Here is a 26,600-nt window from a genome sequence, read left to right as displayed (position 1 = left end):
AATTTTATTTAAATATGTGTACATGTACGTATAACTTAAAAAAATACCTATCGTTCGATAACTGTTTCTATTTCTAAATAAATTAAAATTTAATCAATTTGATAGATAATAGGTTCATCATATTAAACGTATGTAATATACATTACTACTCGTTAGTGAAATTTACCTTTAGTATGAAGAATGGGTATATCCCGATAAGTTATATAAACACAATATTAAAATAAGATGATATAAATCCAAAGTAAACATGTATTCCCCAACAAGATAGATGTATAAATTATAAGTACAAATCAATACTCAGAAAGCATACACTAGAATTTAACGTTTCTAGTCAAATTTGAACCTGTGAAACGAAACTGATTTCAAAATTATGACTAGGAGCAACTCAAAACGTTTACAGTTGTAATTTGTCCTTGTGTGTGGTTGTATGTTTTGTATATTTACCTATATAACTTATAACTTTACAACACGTATGCATCCTCTTTTTTTTTTACTCCTACATGTAGTACATGTATCTTTATAAAACCGCATGAAAGCTACATGTAATTTTGTTTATGAACTCGCATTTATATACAATTAATTTTTGTTTGTTAAAATATTCCTTAAAATATGTTTTAGAAGCGTGCAGAGTGTGCATCAATTTTACATCTATTGACAAGCGTTTTTCAAGATTTTCGCATGCACACCTTGAATTTTTGGAAATCAAATTCATTAATCTTATTAATTCTAGGATGAAGTGATCAATTGCGTTCATATTTAACATCGATCGTAATTCTTTTAAAAGGTATGGGGCACATGTACCATCAATGATCTTCGTGCATATGCATATATGCGTTGTTTATTTGTACTCATTTAACTGAATTGATCTTTAATTACTTAAATTCATGATAGTTTTGTTTCATCATGTTTAAGATGTACGTATATTAAGGGATAGGTTTTTTTTATTTCGAAGTTGTCGACTTGCAATACAACAGCGTTGTTTTAATAGTTTTTCAACAGTGTGCGTTCTTTACAAATTTAACTAGCTTGCATTTGTCATACATATATAAACAATTGTATACACCCCCACCCCAATAACCCAAAGCAGATAAGGAAAACAGTAAAACTCACATGTACTTGTTAAAACTGCAAATATGCTAAATGTCTTATCAGGAGGGGGATAGGGCATCTTTTAGATGCCTTTTCCATTAAATTTGTAAAAACCTTTTATTTTTAAAACTTTCTTTAAATAGGAAGGGTGTTCTTAGATAACTGCTTTTATATATTTATTTTAATCAAGACACTGTTTTCAGGGTTATTTTGGTCCCATGTAATTTCCGTCCTTCTACACTAGCAAACAGTTTCACTCTGACGTGACTTCGATTATTCACAGCTGTTACTTAAGTTACTTAATATAAAATATTGAAAATCAACATAAATTCGCCCGCTGACAACTGAAAGTTAAACAGGGCGAATTATTCCCTGTTTATGGTGTATATTACTTTCAACCCGTCCCCCCGAAAAAAATCCCAAAACAAAACAATCGATCGATTAAACCAAAAACAGGAAAGGGGTTTTGGGGGTCTTCCCGGCCTCAAATGTTGAAAATTCTTGTCTTGTTAATTGTTGACTATTTAAAGTATCTTTCAAAACTATTATCATTTGAATCGCAGAAAATCAAGTCATTGTCTACATTCTTTCAATATTGGAACAGAGGATGGACAAGGTTCATGTAATATTATTTATACAGTAGATATTTTCGATTTCAGTTGGTTGCTATTATACTCATGGTCATATTATTTTCTATAAATAATATAGTGAATTGATAAAAAAGAATCAAGCCTTATCCCAGCATCTGAAAATGTCTAAAGATGTACAGAGTATATGAAGCATATGTCTCATTCTGCAGACGTATTGGGGCATATCCACTGTACCTTGTCCCTGTATTCTATAAATATTTGAAGTTTACACGAACATTGAAGTTAATTTCTATGTATTGTTTCGTTCAATTAATATGTAATATTGTGCCTCAATATCATCTACAATGCATTTAATTGTCACATATTTGGTTTCGGAAACCTCTTATATATGCTGCTTTCATAAACAAACATTGAAGTTAATTTCTATGTATTGTTTCGTTCAATTAATATGTAAGATTGTACCTCAATATCATCTACAATACGTTTAATTGTCACATATTTGGTTTCGGAAACCTCTTATATATGCCGCTTACATATCAACTGTTTTTCTCTAAAATTTCATTATGTTAAGAAGTGTATAGGCATTTGTTTTACTTTTATTAATATAAAATGTCATGAACAGCTTTAACTATGCACATTCAGTGGTAAAGTATAACATGCGTACTTTCGGGTACTACATGTACTATGAATTTGAAAATTGATCCACCACATATAATCATAGCCTCAAAGCAAAACGAAATATGATATGTGCATGCTTAGTACTCTAGTAGTAGATGTCTAAGTTTGTCCAAGGTTTAAATGTCGAAGAACTAAGCACAAATTACAACTGTAAACGTTTTGAGATGCTCCTATCAAAGATGTATTCTCAATGTTTTGAAATCAGTTTCGTTTCATGGGTTCAAATTTTATTAGAAACATTAAAATGGTCTCAGACTTCGCTTACTGAGTATTGATTTAAACATCAATTAATTATCCATGCTTGTATACATCATTCTATTCGATATATTAACTCGGAGTTATTGATGTTGAATACATGTATTTTTTAGAATTATAGCCTGTTTTTAATTATTGTGTTTTTATTGGTTATCGGGGTATACCGAGTAGTAATGTATATTACATACGTTTAGTGAATTGAGAATTGAGTGAATTAATCTTAATATATTTAGAAAAAGGAAAGTTATCGAACAATAGGTTTTTTTTTTTGTTTTTTGTTTTTTTATAAAAAAGTTATATGTACACGAGCAAATATCCAATAAATGTGAATGTTTCCTTAATAAGATGTAAAACAATCTAAAAATTAAAAATGCCTTAGAAACAAAACGCTCGCCATTTTTGTATACCGACTAAGGACTTGTGCCAACCCATTAGCAGGCGTAGATTTAAACCCAAATTTAGTCCCGACTAAGTTTCCGCCTTTTTGTGAAACGCAACTTAATCTGGTTTTGAGGTTTAGTCCCTGATTCAGTCTGGACTAAGCTTACGCCTGCACGTAGGCCTTTTTGAGAAACGGGCCCCTGAATACCAGGCCTACTTATTTCACTGATTCTCTTTTACCAAAATATTTTTTGTGCACATATTTTATTCTATCATATATCATTAACGTATGATTTTTAAATCGGCGTATTTTGTTTTTGGTGTTTTTTTAATCCTTAATTTTACTAGATCTTATAACACTCAGGTGACTGTATTTTGAACAACTCATGGTTATGTGCATGTATGACAGTGGATTTTACTTCCGTCTTCTTTCTTCTAGTTTTTAATTATACGCTGTGTAACTTTACATACAACTACACCATAATCAGTAAAACAGAACACGGATGTAAACCTGTTTTCTATAGATGATAGAATGAGAAAAGCAGCTCCAAAAGGTAATCGCTATTTCATCTATTTTAGAAGAATGTGTAGATAGAAAAAAGACCTATGGTGGTGAAGTTTAAGAAATTTTGATTGATTGTATGTTTGATTTTTGTTATAAAGATATAAACAATGTGCTGATATTGAAATAAATTTCAATGTGGACATGATTTGTTTTAATGAAGTGAACACCTGTAAGGTATAAAAACAGTGCTACTCTGTCTGAAGAAATACTTTTTTTTCAAACCAGATGAAATTCAAGATATATCTACCTGTACCTTTCTCATTTTCTCATTTCTTTAAGCATTCGTTATAAAACATAAGCCACAATTGAAAATGTAATCTTTTTAGTTTCTAACAGAATATGACAAGTGTAATATAAGTGATGTAGTAAAAACATATATTTTTGTAATGGTAATATACATGCCATCCATGGAGAAAAATTGCCATAAACTTAACATGTGCGTGTCCCTTTTATATTTTCACTTATAGTCGCCGCAACCCTCACATAGATCAGTCACACTTTGTGCATGAGCTACTGGTCGTGTAGCTATAGGATACATTTCCTTCCTGTATTTACCACACTTAGGCTTGTCCTTAAATATTTGACAATGTAAATTTTATCTAATGCCAATATTTAAACATGTATACAAAAAATCATTTATTGTTGGTTTAGATAAAATTACAAGGTATCATTTGCATTTTCTTTCTTGCACAAGTGTTTAAGTATACCAAACAGTTTGCAAGTGTTTATATAAACTTTAATCTGTTATTCATAAGTAAAATGTATACTACTAAGGGCGAATTTATTGTTTAAAACTAGTTCGGGTTGGGTTTATGGTTTTAGAATAGTTTCATTTCAGTTTGAAACCAGTTAGATGGTTTCAAGGTTAAGCAGTAAATGGAAAGTTAGTTTAGAAAAATGGCTGACACAGCTCTAACATATTTACTGGATTTTTTCTTGGAATCTGAGGAAGATCATTTTTCAACTTTATTTTACACACTACAACTATACTCAGTTTAACACTTCTTATTAAAAAGAAGCGACAGAGGAAGGCTCGCATCACTAATTATGCAGAGGCAATATTACCCATGTATAGAATGGACGATATCAGAGACAGGTCTCGGATGAACAGACATACATTTGAGTCTCTAGTTATCAAATTAGCACCTTATTTGACACGTGGTGATCGAGATGGTTGCATGAAGATTAATGTTGAAAAGCAGTTGCTGATATATGTGAAATATGTTTCTACTCAGATAACCCTACAAACAATTGCAGATATATTTGGAGTGTGTGAGGCAACAGTGTTTAACCTTGTTAAGCGTATTTCATCTGTTATCTGTTCTGAATTAATGCCACTTCATATTAAATGGCCTACTGGTCATCGAGTACAAAGGACTATCAATGAGTTTCAACAGTTGAAAGGGTTTCCTGGGTGCCATTGATGGTTCTCACATTCCAATTCGTTCTCCAACTGAACATCAAGAAAATTACATAAATCGTAAAGGATTCCACTTAATTATACTCCAGGCAGTATGCGATGCAAAAATACATTTTCTTGATGTATATTGTGGCTGGCTAGGGTCAGTGCATGACTCAAGGGTGCTAAAAAATTCAAGTCTTTATGCTCTAGCAAACAGTGCAGAAAATTTTTTCCCCGGCAATACCCACATACTAGGAGGTTCTGCGTACCCATTGCAAGATTGGCTCTTAACACCATAAAAAGATTATGGAAATTTGAATGCAGCTAAGAAAAATTATAATTATATACATAGTTCTACGCGCATGTCAATAGAGAGATCGTTTGGTTCACTCAAAGGCAGATTCCGGCGTTTGAAATTTATTGATATGCTTGATATGGAACGCATTAATTATAAGTGTTATCCTTAGCAGCTGTACCCTGCACGAGTTTTGTTTAGACAACTCTGATAGCGGCGATGAATACATTCAAGAAGGTGAAAGGGATGAAGAAGAAATAAACAACTTTCAGTATGCTTTTGGTGTTCCATTGTCTGCTGAATTAAAACGAGAAAGCATCTCTGTTCTTCTAAATAATCATAATAGGTGTGACTTTGTCATTACAATGTGTACTAAAATTAAACTTTTAGACCAAATCTATCAATGAATATTCACACCACAAAGTGATGACAAAAACTGACAACTATATAGGGACTAGACGCATTGGTCATTTTCACACTTTTATTACATAGAAGTGAGGTTTTAATCAAACCTCTTTCATTTTTTAATTGAAGAAAATTACATCAAAATTTTTACAGAATTCATGAATAAATGTACATTAAAAAAAAAATTATCTATGATTAGGAACTATATATTTGTGCAATATATGCTCACTTGTTAAAAACCTCTTATGTGAATGCACAAAATATACAGTCAATTAATAACGAAGGAAAATGGCATTGTATTTTTTCAATGCAAATTCCTCCATATGGTGTTACTTAAACAGTGTCTTAAAATGTCAATCACCTGCAATACATAGTGACACACATTTTTATTTTTACAGACAAACACATAAAAAGACCGGGGCTATAAAAAAACACATACAATTGACATAAGTTGGAAATAACACTTTGTTAGTGAATAAAACAAAATGTATTAAACACCCAATTTCAATCATACATGCTTTTTGGCTTATCAGGAATTATTTTGGATATGTATTAAATTCTCCAAAAATACACATTTTATCTATCAAAATTATTTCTTCTCTGTTATTTTGTCCCCTAGCTTTGCCATTAAATTGATTTTCGCATCGTAAGTTTTCATTTTTTGCTCATGTTGCCGTTTCAGTTGATCTGAAACTTCTTTCAGGCCTTCTTTCATATCTTTGTGCATATTTTCCAGAAAATTTATTATGGATTCTTCAGACGATGCTGTTTTCTTTCTCTTTGTTTCCTCAGCCATTTCACAACGTTTTCGTTTGCCTGTTGTTGATTGCAAATAGTGACTCTCACTGTTATTAGTAATATCGGATCCGCTGTCTTCCTTACTATCATTTTGGTCAGGACTTTGAACTATCATCGATCCTTTGAGACATATGGGTTTAACATTGGGACGATACCCATATGCCTTGTTCAGTTCATTGTAAAATGGACATTCTTTATGATCATTTCCTGATTTATTGTTGTAATCAATAGTATCTCTATATTGTTTAGTGATGCTCTTCCATTTCTGCTCACATTTGGCACCACTGACAGAGAAAGATGAATCAATTTTTCATATCTTTTTAGCTATATCTTCCCATATGGATTTGTTCTTAATACCAGGTTTTACAAAAAGCTTCTCGTTTTCGGTGTGCAATTCTATCAATTTTAAGATGGCTTCTTTTGCCCACGTTTGACGTCTGGAAAAAATTGAGCTTGATTCACTCTCACAGACAGCTGATGTAGACGGGCCTGGATAATCATTGGAAGGATCTGCAGAATCTATAAAAGGATAAAAATACCTTGTTACTTTGATTTAATTAATTTTATCCAATCTTTTCTTTTTATTTACTGTCAGACTGTCATATATTGTCTAAGGATTGATTCACTAATTTAACTGAATCGTATATTCACTGCTCAATTGAAACAATACCAGATTCAACTGTGTTTGTAAAAATAACAAAAGTTTCATCTATTCACTCAAACATATACAGTTTATGAGTTTTTTCCTCGTGTGTCTAGCTTCCGCTTTCTTAGTGAAAATTTCCAACTTGTGGAAAACAAATCTACGTTAATTTAAAACAAGTGTTGGTCTTGTTATAGAGTATCTTTCTGTTTACATGCACGTAGCATCGGTTTTTTTAAATGTGTGTGGAGGGGGGGGGGCTCGTCTAAAAAATCTTGACTAGCAAAAAAAAAAAAAAAAAAAGAAAGAAAGAAAAAGAAAAAAAGGTTATTTTACAAAATCCTGAAAATTCTTAATCTCTGTGGGGGTAGGAGGGGGAGGGGAAAGTATACCTTTAACTTCAATTGTACTCTTTGTTTCCTTATCTTCAATTCGATTTTAACATGGTCCTTTAAAAGTGTGTGCGGGGGGGGGGGGGGTCCATGTTAATTCAATTTTTTGTATATATATTAACGAAAAATACTTGCGCGCAAGAAAGTGTGTGTGGGGGGGGGGGGGGGGGAGGGAGCACCCTTTTCGGCCCACTTGATGCTAAGTGCCTGGTTTATAAACAAACTGGAAAGTATATGTACGATGAACTATGTTCAGCTAACAGGTATATAACCCTCATTGTTAAATAGAAAATCCATTGATAAACAAATTCCATTGATCATGTTCCTTGTGTAAACCAATATGTAATTATGCCTGAGCTACTGGTATATGTAACCGTTCATGAGCTATTGATCCGTGATTGATGCATCTCTGAAAATAACTATCGGTAATTATGTTACATGCCGGAACTCTTGTTAATTTTTTTCATGGTCGAAATTTTCATTAAAAACTCAGAGTTTTAATTGAAATTTTTTTCTCCAAGTTTCTTCGGGTAAAATTCTTATACTGCTCTCAGCTGTTTATTGATTAAGCCTTTAGCCCTATATCATGTACATTTCAAAATAGTTCGATATTCAAAAGCAAACTTTTGTAAAACATAATCATTCTGTTCCATGATATACTCGTAAATTCAATTTTAAAAAACAATATTCTTTTTTATCCATTTCGATAAACAGTTCGCTAGGGCCTTCAACAACACATGTTTTTGTACGAAAAAACTGAACAAATTCGCGTGGCTAACATCTTTAAAGATCCTAACCAAGTTTTTTTTATACATGAAACAAATTGATTTCTTACCCCTTCTTTCACAGCGAATATGAGCAGAAAATTCCTGTATTTAGTTGAATTCTTTTCCGCATGTTCCACACTTGAGAATCAACAATTCTCTTTCGAACACGTTCTTTTCTGCCACCTTGAACAAATTTAAAACTACCGAAACCACACCCGTAGGTGGTTTTAGGTTTCCCGGAAACTAGTTTCAGTTTAAAGCCGAACAATACAAAAACAAGTTTTGGTTTGAAACTTGTTCAAACCCGGTTCTGCAGATAAATGAAAAGTTTGCAAAACCGAATTAAAACCTAAACCAGTTTTTCGTCAATAAATTCGCCCTTAGTTTACACGTATATGAAACACTTTGTGTGTTAACTTTGTAACCTGAAATTACTGTGTTTCTAGGTGACATGTTTCTGTTGTTCATTTCAACTGTAGTTTTAATGCAATCCCGTGGGGATACTTCTAATCAGTTGAGTATATTCCATTATTTTTATATACTTTTATCTACAAATTTATGTGTTGAGGCGTTTAGATGTGTTCTTATTCCATTTCAACATTGCACAGATACTGTTGGTCACAAGCTATCGATATTTATGACAGTTTCCTTGAAACTGTATGCAAAAATACATCATATGAAAACAGTGGTAAGTTTATTAATTTTCCAGCCTTTTCTGCAATTTGTACCATTAGTTATTGTTATTTTGAATACAATCAAATACGAACATTTAGATCCTAACCGCTGGCTCCCAGCAGTTTGTAAAGATATATGCACAGTGCAGATAGATACTTCATGTAAAAACGAAGATGGATCTGTAAAATTTAACCTTACCAATGAAATGACGAGTAATGTTATTGTGAAAGAGTATACCATTGGGAAATGTTCCAATTGCCATCAACTAAGACTGGTCCTCATCACGTGTAAAACGGATGGAATTACCTGCAAGGATTGTACTAATGCCAAAAGTAAAATAGATATAAGTTCAACAATATCCACTCCACATCTCTCTCTCTCTCTCTCTCTCTCTCTCTCTCTCTCTCTCTCTCTCTCTCTCTCTCTCTCTCTCTTTTATGATATTATGATAAAACATACTCAAAATGTGAAGCCATAAACAGTTTATTTGTCAGAAGTGACGATAACTCCAAGTTAGCGGTTGTTTTTAGACGTTGAGCCAATTGAACTTTCTATTCCATTTCAAACGAAAAATAAAAGTTACATGACTTATAAAATACATTGTAACGTTTCCTTTTGCCCTCATTACAGATTGGATACGCTTTGGGATAAAATTGTTTAGGTTTCTATGTTTCGAATCGTTCCAAATGCATTGCAAAACTCGTTATAATATTGGTTCCGCAGCCCATTTTCTATAATGTTAAGTTCTAGACTTATAAAAAATAGATCCATGAAACGAATTTGGTTTTAGAAAATTCTTTAAAAAATTGTTTTTCGATCCGCATGACCTAATTTAAGAACAACATGTGTTTTGGAAAAGGCGAGCAATTACTCGTCAGAAGTGTTATCAATGATATCTATATATTTTGCAGCATTGGTGTCAATTTTTTTTTTCAAATTGATCATACCTTCGTAAGTAATACACCCTTAGGTCCTTTGAGTCATCAATGTTCCGTGACTGGGATTCAAGCAAGTAGGTATCTATTATTTTTCTGGTCGTCTTCAAACCAAATCACGTTTGTCCTTTTTCAGTCCCGCCTTCCGATCGGCAGTAAAGTTTACTCTACTCCAGTTATTATTTAATTTACATTTTTGCTGTCTATTCAATCACCTTGCAACTCACTTTTTTTAATGGCCGCACGAATTGGAATACTTTTAATAAAAACACATCTATGGAACTTTTCTAAATATATTTCCCCTGGATTGTTACATGTACTTTTGACACAATTTAAGGTATAAATTCAGTATATATTGCACATATATAATGTAGGGGGTGCCTTATGTTTGATTTTACGAGAGATCTAAGTTTCTGAGTATCTCTCTTAGACAACAAAGATGGCATCTACATTAAATCTAGTTTTCGACACTTCCACGGTCTTTCAAACGTCTTGTACATCCATTCACAGTTGGTAGTTGATGTCATGTCTACTGTCTTGCGATCTGTGACCCCGTGGAAACCCGCTCTATTTAACTCAACAATGGCAGTTCTTTTGAATAGTGACAGCTCTTAAAGCTTGTCATTTTGTTGCCATTCTTAAACTGATAAACTATAAAGACTTAGCAGACGATGTTATACTTTCGGTTCCTCACAAGGTCACACTTCTACATCATAATTTTCAGTCTGCAAACAAGAGATAAAACTCTTTTTAAACCGGTATATTCAACAAAAAAACTTCGTTATTGACGAAGTAAAGCGAAGAAGAGACTAATTCATCTTCACTTTTGGTGTTGTTTAGTACTTAATATTCTTTATTTAACGCGATGAATTAATATCTGCGTAAACTATTGAGAAGCACTATTTTGCAGATAATAAAATCTTTCATTTTTTCCGACAGATGCAAATTAAATGAAATTATAATAAACTAATCAGCTTTACGGTTTTTATGATCTCTTGATTAGACGCGAAACGAACGAATCGCGGAATTAACACAGGAAGAAGCTGTGGCATTCAGTCAACTGAAATATGACTTAAATATGACTAAAATTTGACTTCAGTCACATTTGCAGACCATTCAGTTACTATTCAGTTGACTGCACGACAGAGGGTCATCCTGTGTTAGTACTCGCGAAAAAAAGAAGGTATCTACAGTATATTTTTAATTTACTTTAACGGCCAATTTAAAAGTAATCAAAGATTAATGATATACTGTTAAAAAACCTGGATATTTTATGCAAATTATAATTCTTATAAAACAAGCCTAATTCTAATTAAACAATGAGTTAGATTGCAGTAATAGTCAGAATAGTACAAATGTAAGGATAATGCTTCCATAGAAACTTCCTCTCTTCCAAACTTTGATACTGCAAGAACGTCGACGTACGGAGCTACGTTTAATGTCACATGTATGATTTCTCATGGCATGTAAATGAAAGTTAGTGAATGCTTTCTAAAGCTTTAAACTTATTTCTTACGATAAATATTTTCAATTTTTGGTTAATATATAAAAAAAAATTATAAATGTAATTATGACAAAAATATTAAACTTCAAGTAACTTATCAATGAATGTATGTTTGGTTTGCAAATTACAAATGATGGTACATTGATTTTGGCATTGTGATTTACAGGTATACAGACAGGATATTTAGTCCTTACATCACTTTTAGGACTCGTATTCGGAATACTTGTATCTCTGGGCCTCTGGTTGATTAAAACAAAGTTTGTAAAACGCATATTATGGTATGTTTAATATACATGTACTTGACACCTAACTGGTACTGAAGTAATAATTGTTTTTAATTTTTACTTATTTAATTTTTAAAAGTTTATTTCGATGAATTCACAATACTTTACCGGTTTAAGCTCACCTGAGCAAAAGGCTCAAATGAACTTTTCTTATCAAATTGTATGTCGTTGTATTGAAACCGTTCACATTTTAATATTCTCCATTGGTCCAATTTCAATCGAATCATTCTTGAGAGAAGAGTGTTTAAGTTTGTTTAAATGAGGGGTCACTTCGTCTACATAGAAGATATAAATAGGAAATAGAAACAAAAACAATGCGCATTAAATAATAAAAAAATTAATGAAAATAAAGGGTTACTTTAAAAAAGAATATTCAGAAAGACTTGGATAAAAAATTGCCGTACTTGGCACAACAGTTTTTGCGGGAGAAATCTTTCAAATATTTTTCAACGCAGAACCACTTCTCTTTAATAGAAAAGATTATTAATAAATAGTAAAATAAGGGTGGACAGCACTAAGCACTACGTAGACCGTAATATCCAAAGTTGAAATTATATTTCTGATATCTGGTTTTAATATTAAAATTAATTCAAATTGTGACCAAAGGGGTCAGGAAGGGACCCTAACTGGGATTAAAAGTTTATAAATGGAATAAGTGAAAAGAACCCTTAAATAATTTTTCTGAAGGACCGACAGCCATAATAGTAAATTCTAAATTAAGCATTGCTTTTATCCCTCTGGGTCTGAATGGGGCACGGAGGGTGGAGTGGAATTGAATTATAGGTTTACATGTATATGCATAAAATATCGTCTAAAGCACACTTTTAATATCGTTTTCTTAGTAATGTTATTAGGAAGTTGAAGCAACAATGTGATACATTATATCCAAATATAAATTACACGTTACAATTTACCTCTAGAGTTATCTTTTCAAATGAATGCCTTAATAGGTTAGACACTCTTTTTTCTCATTCTGAATTTATTTAAGTTCGGGATCAAAATCTTCATCTATTTTCAAACAATAGACTGCTTTGTTATTATAGATTTCGAGTTCAAGCGCACTGTAATCAATGACAGGGAAACAGTCTTATATTCCTCTATGTTGATATTATCATTTAAATTATTATGTTGCTAATTGTTTTTCTCAAGTTATATAATTCTCTCTGTTAAGTGTAGGGGAAAAATTAATTAAATTGAAATAGAATGAAAAAGCTGGCATAATTTTTGTAAAAAAGTTGTTGGCGGCTTGTTGAAGAATAACTGAATTTGTTTACTGAGAGTTATGGGCATTGTAAATCTTGTGAGAGATGTGACACTTGGGCCTCTTGTACGATTTGTGACGTACACCATTATCTTTTAAACAATGACATATTTTCATTTCGATCTATTTTTGTAAGCTTTTCTAAGTTTGTAAACCGTAATTTATATTATGTTACCTAAGCTGCTTTATTACTTATTTTTGCTACCTGAAAACAGTGAATTTAACATGTACATTTCTTAAAAGTAAATGCTATACAAAGAAACTATAGTGACATAATGTATCTCTTTCATTTGAACAGCGTGTCACAGAGTTCTAGTGTTCGAAAAAATACTGAAAATATACGTCAAAGATCTTCAGATACAGAGATGCCAAGCAAGGCTTTGACAACTGAACTCAACACGCATAAGGTTCTGTATTTCGGAATGTTTAGTTTCCTTATTAAAAACAAATTGTATGCATAAGTAAAATTTAAATGCACAGTCGTTTTCTACATGAAAATGTTAAACTGTACCAATGTAACAAACATTGTTTCTATGTACAATATGCATTTACTTTTTTCTTCAATAAGAGATATAGGGAATTATCAATCGGACAATTTGTAGCTAAATACTTTCAATTAAAGATACACCCTAAAGCGCAATATTTCAATGGAAATAAAACGTATGTCACGTATGTTTTGTTGATTACAATTTATAGTTTGTTTTGTTATTCAGGAGAAAAATACCAAAACGAGAGATGATATCTATAACCATCTCCATGAAACAAGGATAAATTCAGATTTGAACGATTCTCCGTATGACCATGCTCAGTGCCTTACAGAGATCCAATCAACACGAGGAAATGTTCTGGAGGATAATTACACTCACATCAATAAATTGTGCCAATGAATTTTTGGCAAGCGAAACATTTAATGAAGAAACATGTTTAAAAGTGGTTTGAATCGACCTGGAAAAAAATGTTTTAATAATCACTGTTACAACGTTTCATTAATCTTCTGACAAAACGATTGTTGTTAATCGATGTATTTGAACTTTTCACTGAGCAAAAATAATTTTAAATTAATCTGCATAATTATATATTTGAGGCAGGCAAAACCTTTGTTCAAGATTTTATTGGAAACGATATTGTAGATAGTATCAGTGAGAAGTACATGTATATGTATTCCCTAAAATAAGGTACTACCGATATAATGATATCATACGCCAACCAATCTTCAAATGAAATTAATTTATACATGTAAAACGAACAAACAGTACTTCTTATATGACAAAATCTATTTGTTATTCCTCCACTTAATTTTCACTATATAAGAGTACGAAATGTTTAAATTTGTAGATTCCCTGAAAATTGCCGTGAAGGGACTGATTCCCTGCAAAACAGACTCTTTCCCTGGAAAGAAGTGCATCAGTTTGATGAACTGATACACACCTATTCGGAACACTTTGTAATTTCTGTTAGCCATAAGAAAAGTTTCGAATTATCCCAAAGAAAGTCATTAATATTTATAATTATATGATTTAATTCCAGTGACAACGTTCGCTCAAGGGAAAGAGCTAAAATAGGCCGTGCCTGCTGCCTAATCTTATTCAATATATTATATTGAATAAGATTAATTGTTTAAATAAAGAGTCCGTTTTGATTGGCTCTACTCTAATTCATCTTTACCGTATAACATAACTTGCCTTTGTCACATTATGACGCACGTGCAATTTAACTCAATTTACTTTGACGTTATAAATTGTTTGATACTCGAACAACTATTATTTTATTGATTTAATTTTTTATATTGGATTGTTTTTATCGGTATAATAAAACAGTTAAAGTATACCATTGAGAAGTCAGCAAGATTCCAGTTCCTCGATAGGAAGTCTATTTCGTCTCGGGAAATAAACTTGCTCTTTGAAAACTGGATTTTTGCTGACTCCCTCAATGGTATACTTTCATTTTATAATAGATGGATAAAATTTTAAAAAATAGTACATTTTTGTGCATGTTTGATGATGTCTTTGAATGACATTATCAATTATGCCAAATGACATAATGTAACAATTATCCATGTAGCTGCTGTTTTAAGAATTATTAAAGCATTGAATTGGTAACAACTTATAACTAACTTAAAAGATAAAATCACTGCGAGGTATACTGCATTCTGATTTTTAGCTCACCTGAGCTGAAAGCTCAAGTGAGCTATTCTGATCACATTTTGTCCGTCGTCCATCTGTCCGTCTGTCCGTCTGTCTGTCCGTCTGTCTGTCCGTCTGTAAACTTTTTACATTTTGAACTTCTTCTCTAAAACCGCTTATCCAATTTCAACCAAATTTGGCACAAAGCATCCTTATGTGAGGGCGAATATAAATTGCAAAAATAAAAGTCCGATCTGTATTCAAAGCGGAGAAAACCTTGAAACTGTAGAAAAAGGGGGGTGCATTTTTAAAAATCTTCTTCTCAAGAACTACTGATTCCAATTCAACGTAGTTTAACATAAATTATCCTTATGGGAAGGAAAATATAAATTGCAAAAATTAAGTGCTAATTCTGTTTCAAATCTGAGTTATTACGAAAATAATAATAAAGGAAATGCATGTTTCAATCAGTTTAATAGCTTCGGGTTCGGCATCCGGTAATCCGGCATCCGGTAAAATGGGTAGGCAAGACTTGGTCTGGGCAAAACAAAGATTGGCAGTTATTAATCTGCCAATCTCATTAAAATTTCAGGATATTTGATGGACTAGTATATTTGTATTCGCTGTAAATATTGCTGCAAAATAATGCGTATTTGGAATTGACGATTGTCGATCTGCCTTGGCTTTTATTTTGCCACGGCCCGGGTTTGCATACCCATTTTACCTAGACTCATATTCCATACTCTTTGTTTAAAGCAGCCATGAAATTATACGAAAAAGGGTCGATCTGACTATGATGAATTTGCTTGTTGTGCAAAAGTTCGCGTATGAAGGGAAATTTTTGAAACATGCAAAATATATTGTTGCCGATTTTGTGAAGTAAATTGAGGCTAAATATTTCAATGCGTTGACAGTTTTCACACATGACGTTGATATATGTTAGCTTGTTCCGATTTTCGTTTCGTTTTCATTATTTCTGCTTGTAACTGGGAACTATCGTTTGTATTATTTCGTGATTTTTACGTATCAAATCGAACAGAGACTTTGGTAAATCAAACAGTTAACTGTTTACCTGCGCAAATTAAGCAAAATCTGATGTATCAAAAAAATAATGAAATACAATTCATTCTATCGGTAATTCGATCGTCATTATTTTTTGCGTAATGGTAGATTAATGCAATAGGTTTTGTTGCGATGCTCGGCATTTTCTCGAGTGTATTCAGTTTAAATAAAGTTTGACATTGCTGACGGAAATATGTAGGTATATGCATGTATATATATGATTCATTTCGAAAAAATAAATTGTGTTCTTTATTTGTTATAGTGAATGTTTTTTGTGTTTAATTGTTTTCAATTTCTATTTACTAACCATATTTGAGTGTGAAGCTTCAAATTATAAGCAAGATACAGAGATTTGCTCACAATTCTATGTTTGTACACAGATCTTAAAAACTAAAGATTAAAAAAGTAAAAAATTTCTCAATATTTATTAAGAAAATTTTTAAAGTCTGTTCGTTCAGAAACCAACTTTAACATCTTTTTGTATTGTAAACTTAACATTTTTTCGTCATTATTACTCCTACTGTACATGTGATCCTTCACTGTGTTTGTGTACATTTGTATAAACTGATTTTGAACCTCAAATACCAGTGAACTGGTCTTGAGTGAATAAAAGAAAATAAAATCTTAGGCCATTCTTTTTTTTCCATTTTAAATGTTGAATAGGAAATACCAAGTTAAATATCATAAGCTGAATGTAATAATCTCATGTGAACAAAATATGAATCAAACCTAGGCGAACTGTGAGCTCTGTATCTTGCTTATAATTCTACAATTGACGCTGAAATTTTGGTTGAACATTAGAAAATCTCTATGAATTAGAGTATGTTAAATACTTGTACAAACAAAATAAAAGAATGATACTGTGAAATCATTAGATTTCGTGGTGGCTCATTTTTCGTGGAATTTGTGGGTACCTCTCATCCACGAAATAGCATCCTTCACGAATTGATGAATTAGGGTAATACAGTCATATTCCCTTTTGTAGATATATATGAATACACGAAATTACGTCCCCACGAACCTGTAAAATTTAAGTCATCCACGAAAATTGGCCACCTCGAAATTTAATGATTCCACAGTATTCTGTATATATCTACTCTCTGGGGCCCTCTCTTTATACAATAAATAATGTGAAATCTACATCAATTTTGATAGTTTTTCAGACACGAGTAAATAAAAACGACATCTTTTAAACAATTTCCATATTTCTGACACATTTCTGTTGCGGGGATAAAGTAATTATCGCTATTCCTAAGAATATCACAGCGGAAAATTATCCTGGTTTGTACGCGAAGTAAATAATAGTCATTTAATTATAATGGAGAATAAGAATAAATTTTTTGAATGTTTTTAATTTGAGGAATTGAGCACATTGAGGTACAATTTTCTTCTTCACATCTATACATGTAGGGTTTTTAAAATAAAAAACAATAACTATTATTTTTTTTTAATACAATAACTAGTAAGTAGTTGATGAAAAAAATGTACCTATATGCTCTCATATATTTTGATCGCTTTACAAAGTGGGGGGGGGGGGGGGCAGAACGAAAATATAGGGATTTGGAAGTTAACAACTTAACAGTATACCTCTACCAAATGTTTAGTTTTATATCTTGCGTAGAATTTTCTTATTCTGGTAAAAAATAGTATTTCATGAAGGTACAATGTCAAAGATTACATGTATACAAAAATAAGTGTAAAATTCGAATACTTTACAATATTTGTTTTTTGTTTTTCTACCGAGGGACCATATGGCACAATATCTTTTGAACGCCCATTGTTGCTCAGGTGAGCGATGTGGCCCCATGGGCCTCTTGTTTGGTTTTAATATTTGAAAGAAAATATCAAACTTGGCATAAGTGTGATTTGAATACAAAAGTAAGAAACTCTTACATCTAGATTAAAACTACATACCGTGGGTGACATATTTTACGATTTAAATAGAGCCAAACTCTTTAAAATTGGATATGAATGCATAATATCACCAAACTGAAATAAAAATGCAAATAGCGTGCATAACGACATTCATAACTCACGCAGAGTTGCGTCAAAACTCGATATAAACGTCTTAATTTTGGCGTTTACTAGCAGCCTAAATATTTGCAGAAGATCGTTAGCTAATGTCTTCTAGCCTTAGAAGGGGTTAGGAATATGAATAATGACACCGATCCGTAAGCGGAGACAAATGGGAAACATGAAAAGTCATGGAACAACTACGAGAGCATAACATACAAGTAACAATAGTCCAGAAGAAATGCAAGAGAAACAACCAAAAGTTATCTTTCTTTTACTTTGTATTCTCTGCAAACGAGATATTGGTTGATCTTCCTAGATTCAAACTGTCTATCAAGCAGTATGTTCAACGAACACCAATGAATAAAAACCTTTTCTTGGAATAACAAATTATGTCTTGATTAAAGACTACGCAACCGATATAAATTCTGACACAAATGAATTCGACATGGAAGTTTTTGATTTAAAACTTACAGCGATAGGCTGATGTTCATGATCTTTCATTACAAGTAAGACTGTCATGCTAAGATTCAATCTGCTGAAATAGTTGTTGATACAAGCCCAGTTGAACTTGAATCTATCCTCTCTCAAAAAACAAAACACCAAATTGTAAGGTATGCAAGCAGATCACTGACTTAAGCAGTAATTACCAACTATTGTCAGTTATGGCCATAATAATAAAGGATACAAAAGAAAGGCGAATAAAATTCATTAAGCGTAAATTTGTTGTGTGCCAAGTAATTTATAATTTGTATGAGCAAAAATACATTTACATATGAAAACGTTAAATACGTGGTTTTTTTCCTGTTTCACTACTGACCTTTCATCGACCACCATTTATAATTACGAAATGCACATCTGAATACAATGTAACTTTTATTTGATGTAAATAGCATTGTATGATTTGGCTCCGTATTACGCAGCTGTATGAAAGCTTGATTAAAAGTAATGAACATGTTAACCAAAAAAGTGAACGATTTCATTCACTGAAAACAAAATCAGAAAGTCAGTAATTTTTTTATTTCGCACTACTATTTCATAACTATATTCTTGAACACAATCAAGTGATGCTGTAAATTCATCGGCAGTAAAGTTTATCAATGGTTTTTAAAATTGATTTTTTAAAAATAAATTTTTGAATTTTATAGAAAAAAAGGTTTTTCGATTTTATGTTTACAGGACACACATTTTATAACGGAAAGTGAACCTATTATTGAATCACAGTGGGGATATCAGTGTATTTTTAACTGTTATAAGTCTAATGCGCGTGGGGTATGCATATTGTTCAATAATAATTTTGAGTTTCATATCCACAATATTAAAAAAGATGGGGAAGGTTATTTCCTTGCTGTTGATCTTACCATAGAAGAAACCAGGGTTACTCTTGTTAATATATATGGTCCAAACTCTGACCAGCCAGGTTTTTAGCTCACCTGAACCGAAGGTTCAAGTGAGCTTTTCTGATCACCCGTTGTCCGTCGTCCGTCCGTCCGTCCGTCCGTCTGTCTGTCTGTCCGTCCGTCTGTAAACTTTTCACATTTTCAACTTCTTCTCCAAAACCGCTCATCCAATTTTAATGAAATTTGGCAGAAAGCATTATTATATTAAGGAGATTATAAATTGTAAAATTCAAAGGGCAATCCCTTTTTAAACGAGAAATAATCATGAAACTGTGAAAAAGGGGGGGGGGGGGATCTTTTAAAATCTTCTTCTCAAGAACCGCTGCTCCAATATTACCAATATTTATATGACAACTTCTATATATAAGGCAGATTCTAAATTGTAAAAATGGTGACCCTCAGTCTAATACTGGGATCCTTAGAAGGGTTCAAACTATGTGTTGTAAGCGTGTTCTGATCGTGTGTTCATTTATATAAGATCGGGCTCGTTATTCGGAATTACGAAACGGAAGCTCTTTGTTTGTACTAACATACCGCCATTTCGAAGAAGATTTCAGACGTCAATTTTGATAAAAGGAAAGTTTGTGATTTGCCGGTTTAACAATAAAAGTAACGTTTTTAACGAAGAATGATATAAAGAATATTTTATGAAATAGTGGTAAATCGTAGTTCCGAATTCAGCTCTACAGTAAACTATCAGCATAATCACCATGCCATTTGTTTTTACACCGCGTTTTCAAGATTCTTTTTTTTTATACTTAAATCTATTTAATTTGTCATCGATTATTGGAATAATTGTTGCGTGATTTAACTGAAAGTTTACCGATCGAATCAAACAAGTGCAACCACGACCTTGGTAAATATGAATGGTACTGATATCGGAGAACAATGTTACTACGATTTGTTTTTGCAATGAAAGATTAAAATCGGGGTTAGATGTTCTACAGACGTTTATATCATGTTGATGCTACATTTTGACAAGCATAAAATGAAATAAAAGAAATCGTTTTTGTTTTTCAATGTTTTGTTTATTATTAATAATTAGTTTGCATGACTGTATTGCATTTGGAGTAAACATAATTTTAATTTTAAGCTGTGATAGCAGTCTAACAATTTTTACGATAAATTGTCAGGCCAATCAACATCAAAATTGTTAGACTGATTTTTATGGACCCTTATTTTTAAAATATGAACTATAAAGAACAATATTTATTGTTATATTACTGGCGTGCGACCAGTTCTCGCCGAGTACCATTTCTCGCCGGGACATTGTGGCGTCATTTTATCAACACATAAAATTATATACGAAAACTGACGTCACAATATACTGGCGAGAAATGGTACTCGGCGAGAAATGGTCGCACTCCAGTAAGGTTCTCGGACACTGCTAAGGCAAGAAAAACAAATATGTGTGTTTCCTATTTCATCAGATTTTAAAATAGGGTAGGTAGTTTTTTTTTATGAGCTTTTCAGTTTTCCCCTTTCCTAGCATATGATTTTTCTATACATTAATAAAATGTATTTTACAGGTGGAGCAATTGTGAATAGTGACAACATGCGAAAGATAAAATTGTTATTATCTTCTTTTTATGTATTGTTTAATGTATGGCAAAATCTTGAAATATATAAGTTTTACAATATTTATTAAGAGTTCACATCATAATAAACCCTTTCAAAAAAAAATGATGCAAGGACTATTGTTCAGGTGAGCGATTTGTGGCCCATGGGCCTCTTGTTATGAAAATATTAGAAATATATTTTTAGAATAGGATAATGAGTATTTTATTTTATGTGGAGATTTCAATCTTGTTCTCAATCCAGATATAGATACCTACAACTATAAGTATATAAACAATCCAAAGGCTAGAGAAAAACTTTTAGAAATTATGGATGATTTGCAGATAGTGGATTACTACAGGGTCTTAAACCCAGGTAAAAAAATATATACATGGAGAAAAAAAACACCTTTAAAGCAAAGTCGCCTTGATTATATTTTGATTTCAAACAGTCTGTCTAATATAGTAGAAAATTTTGATATTAAATCAGGCTACAGATCTGACCATTCTATTGTTATTTTAAAACTAAAGTTTAACCCTTTTGAAAGAGGTAGGGGGCTTTGGAAATTTAATAATAGTTTACTGACTGACATGGTTTTCATTGATAAGGTTAAGGAAACTATAGATAGAGTAAAGAGTCAGTATGCATACAATGCTGATATTCATACATTTTTCAGTAAGGATATAGACGACAGTATATTCCTAGAGGTGCTTCTCATGGAAATAAGGGGTCTTTCTATTTCATATTAATCTCATAAGAAAAAGGAAAGAGAGAAGATTGAAATCTCCCTAGTTAATAAAATAACATCCATAGAATCTCAAGAACACATTAATTTTGAACTAATAGAGCAAAAAAAATCAAATCTTGAAAATTTAAGAAAACACAAACTTCAAGGCCATTTCATAAGATCTCGAGCAAAATGGATCGAGCAGGGAGAAAAACCAACAAAATATTTTCTAAATTTGGAGTCTAGGAATTTTCTGAACAAAACTATCAAAAAAGTAGAACTTGAAGAAGGGGAAATTATATACAAGCAATCGAATATATTGGATCACGTCAAAGAATTCTATGAAAATCTATATACATGTGCTGATTCAGATTTAATAAATATTAACCTTGAAGAAATTATTAAAGTAGATATTCCTAAGTTAGAACCAGATATATCTAGCTCGTTAGAAGCTGAAATCTCTGAAAAAGAAGTTCTTGAGGTTCTAAAAAATATGAAAAATAACAAATCACCAGGTAGTGATGGTTTTACAGTTGAATTCTTTAAATTCTTTTGGAAGGATCTAAAACTTTTTATCTTAAATGCAATCAACCTTATTTTTCTGAAAAAGGAACTTCCTATTTCCCAGAGATTGGGAATTATATCATGTTTACAAAAAGGTGACAAACCAAGACAGTATTTGAAAAACTGGAGACCCATCACTCTTCTGAATGTTCTCTATAAGCTTATATCAGGATGAATTAGTTATCGAATAAAGTCTACACTAGACTATATTATATCTGATACACAAACAGGCTTTCTTAAAGGAAGATATATTGGAGAAAATACTAGAATTATTTATGATTTAATGTCATTCACTGAAAATGAAAACATACCAGGTCTTTTAGTTCTTATTGACTTTGAGAAAGCCTTCGATTCTGTTTCATGGTCTTTTATATACAAAGCTCTGGAATACTTTGGATTTGGAAATGATATTATAAATTGGATAAAGATTCTCAACAAAGATTTTAAGGCTTCTGTTTTACAATGTGGCTTCCTGTCGGAAGAGTTCAAAATCCAAAGAGGATGTAGACAGGGTGACCCAGTAGCTCCTTACTTATTTTTGATATGTGCAGAAAATTTATCTATTCTCATAAAAACAAAACTTTGATATTAGAGGTATAATTGTTAATGGCAATGAACATAAGATATCTCAGTATGCAAATGATACTTCACTCATCTTAGATGGTTCACCAATGTCACTTTTCGCAGCTCTTGATACTTTAGAATTTTTTTCACACATTTCAGGTTTGAAGATAAACAGCTCTAAAACAAAAATTGTATGGATAGGTTCTAAAAAAATTTCTAATGAAGTTTTTCACCATTCACGTTGGAAACTTGATTGGGGCTTCACTTCTTTTAATTTACTTGGAATATAATTTTGTGTCGACTTAGATAAAATGACATCACTAAATTATAACAAACAACTGCCAAAAGTTTTTTCTTTAATTCAACAATGGAGGAGGAGAATTTTAACTCCCATTGGGCGCATCACTGTTGTAAAAAGTTTGATTATTCCAAAACTTAACCACCTGTTTATTATACTTCCAAATCCAATACAAGATGTCATTCTATCTCTTAGTAAGAGCCTGTTCGAATTCATTTGGAATTCAAAGTGTGATAAAGTTAAGAGAGAAATTGTTACTCTCGATTACCTAAAGGTTGGTTTAAAAATGGTTAACATTTCTAATTTCATGGCATCTCTTAAATGTTCATGGATTAAGAAATTAACTCAAGGCTACAAACCATGGATGGACTTTTTTTTATCAATAAATGGTAATGATTTTGCAAAAAAACTTATTAATTTTGGTAATGATTTTCTATCATGCATGGTTGTTCAAAGAAACAATATTTTTTGGCAAGATGTTTTTAATTCTTGGCTCTGCTATACTAAGAAAATGATTAAAAGCTCATTAAATACCAAGAATGTTTTCAATATTCCTGTGTGGTACAACCCAAATATGAAAATTGCATGTAAATATGTATTTGTCAAAGATTGGTATATGAAAGGGGTTAAAATCATTGGAGATTTTATGAATGAAAATGGAAACATATTGTCAAGAATAGATTTTACTGAAAGATTCCATTTTTCATATATACCTGCAATGTTATATAATAGTGTTATATGTGCAATATCAAAATACTTGACATATTTTTCTATTGATAGGTCTACTTTGAAAAGAGACTGCACTACATTTATGCCATTTTATTATGAGTCTATTTTTTTGAAAGAAAAAGTAACAAAGCATATATATATATGTTTAACCTTAAATGATTGTGTACCTACAACTATCAACAAATGGAATGCTGAGCTATGTGATATTTTGCCAAATGATCTCTGTGTACATGATGTGTTTAAAATATGTTTTAGAACTACCAATGATTCAACTATTAATTGGTTACAATATAGAATTCTCCATAGAATTCTTCCTGTTAAATATTATCTTAAGAAAATCAGAATTACTACCTCTGACTGCTGTACGTTCTGTAATGATATGCCTGAAACTATAAAACATGTTTTTGCAACTTGCAAGAAAATCCAGCCTCTATGGAATGCACTTGTATACTTACATATGAGAAATGCAACAAAAATGCTAATTTTTATGTTTGTAATGTATTATTTGGTGTTTATCCCCTTTTTTGGGAGAGCAGAATTCTAAACTTTGTAATCCTATATACAAAACAATATATATTTTTTTGTTTAAAACAAAGTAAGACGCCACATTTTTTAGGGCTTTTACACTATTTAAATCAAAGATACAAGACTGAAAAGTATATTTATATTCAGAAATCAGAAATTGATGAATTTGAAAAAGCATGGTCTCCTTGGATTGATTTTATTAATCATCTGGCAGTTTAGAATTAACATGTGTACAATAATGCATCAATTTAATATTTTTATGTGGTTTTTTTTGGTATTCTGTTTTTTTTTTTCTTTCTTTGGTTTGTTTGTCTGGTTTTTTTTTCACATGGATTGCAGTTTTACTGCATATGCATAACTATCACAAGCAACTACCCTACTCTTTATTTTATATTACAATATGGGATGAAAATGTGAGTATGTGAGAAGTGAGAGAGTAAATGTTTCATAAAATGATTTATATATTTAACCTTTGTTTACAATAAAAAAAAAAAAAAAAAAAAAAAAAGTTTATCAATGGTATTGAATTCCTACTAGTTAAGCTTAACTAAAATATTTAACAAATGCATTGACTGAAATAGAATAACAAACGATTCTTAAGATTATTCTACACAATATAAGTTAGTTAACAAGTCTACTAATTATGCGTATATATATATGTTTTGGCTAATGCGCAGACTGTCAAAGTAATCAACGTTTTACGGAAGAAATAAAAATATCATATCCTGCTGAATGAAAATGAAATTCTTTAGGTTAATCAACATAACTTCTCCTGATTTTGAATTTTAAGAAAAAAGTCATTTTAGCCTCTGAGAATGTGTATGATGTTAGTTTCACTTAAAGGACATATCGCATGTTTCTAATGTATGGGACATTTTACATTGTTTTGCTTCCTTGTGTATCCAATAATTACTTCTAACAGTTTGTTAACGGTATAAAAGCAGTAATTAGCCATAATATCAATTAATATTATAGCCCCGATCGTTAAAAAGCTCGTTAATAAGAAAGCGTGTCACCTGATACAGTGACGTCACATGCGACCTTCTTCGAACAGCTGATTGTAAACAGATTGTAGGATTAGCATTATCTTATTTAAATACGATTAATTCATGAAACTATAATTACAAACATATACCATATAAATAATAATATATGTTTTGAATGTTTATTAATAAATCCTTTCATCGACATATAGACCCCTATTTGTCGCAATATTTCCGCATACTTTCGTAAGAGAAACTTAAAAAAATAAAACAGTCCAAATCCCCATTTTTGACGGCTCAAACACCCGCAGGAGGCACTAAACACCAGCATGTCGGCAATTTGATAGGTGAGTATATGTTTAATTGTCGTTTAAATTTAATCCAATTACAAAAATGGCTACCAGCACTTTCTCGCTCGAGGTCGCATATGACGTCACACATTATGGCGGGTAGATCAAAAGAGAAAATATGCATATCGCGACATGTGAATTCCATCGCTTTCAAACTCATGAATTAGCCAGGTTATCTTATAAAAACGACTATAAACTTCATTTTTAATGAGTATAGGATATTGTCTTGCCTAGATGACCGAGTGGTTAGCGCGCTGGCGCTCACTGCTAGGACAATGGGTTCCAGAGGTCGTGAGTTCAAGCTTTGGTCGGGGCGGAGGTGGAGCTCCACAAAAAGTGAATTCCCTGTGCTATATATATATATATATATATATATATATATATATATATATATATATATATATATATATATATATATATATATATTACATATTTTTCACACCTGATATAAGCAAAGGCACGTGCCTTCATTAAAACTTTGCATCATTACCCTTTATTTCATCCTTTGTTGCACCTTTTTTAAAGTTTTTGCAGCTTTTTTTCGAAATTCGAAATTCTATCTGTCACACAGCAAGGCAAATGAAAAAACGTGATTTAAATAATTTCTTTTCTTTAGAGATAAAGTTTACATGATGTTTTGAAAAAAAAATCTGTAGATTTTATTCAACTATTTAAACGTAAGAATTGAAATTTGTCAAAAATCAAGTCACCGGGACCGTCGCTGGGAAATAAAAGGACAAAAATCTGTTATATGCATAAATCAATTTCAATACAAAATACACACCT

The 26,600-nt window shown here is 31.6% G+C and overlaps 1 protein-coding gene across 1 annotated transcript; it reads left to right on the top strand.

Annotated features, from left to right (window-relative positions):
• The first annotated feature begins 3,441 nt into the window (after positions 1-3,441).
• LOC128158168 (uncharacterized) lies at positions 3,442-14,601 on the top strand. The gene is made up of 7 exons (XM_052820919.1): positions 3,442-3,547; positions 8,707-8,773; positions 8,869-8,948; positions 9,034-9,267; positions 11,541-11,652; positions 13,218-13,326; positions 13,633-14,601. Exons 1-7 carry the CDS (start codon positions 3,526-3,528, stop codon positions 13,804-13,806), a joined length of 798 nt encoding a protein of 265 aa, XP_052676879.1. The 5' UTR covers positions 3,442-3,525; the 3' UTR covers positions 13,807-14,601.
• The last annotated feature ends 11,999 nt before the right edge of the window (positions 14,602-26,600 follow it).

Source organism: Crassostrea angulata, chromosome 8 (genome assembly GCF_025612915.1).
Source record: "Crassostrea angulata isolate pt1a10 chromosome 8, ASM2561291v2, whole genome shotgun sequence".
In the NCBI taxonomy this organism is placed as follows: domain Eukaryota; kingdom Metazoa; phylum Mollusca; class Bivalvia; order Ostreida; family Ostreidae; genus Magallana; species Magallana angulata.
The sequence above is the reverse complement of the archived record's forward strand: the minus strand, read 5'-3'. Positions and strand labels throughout refer to the sequence as shown.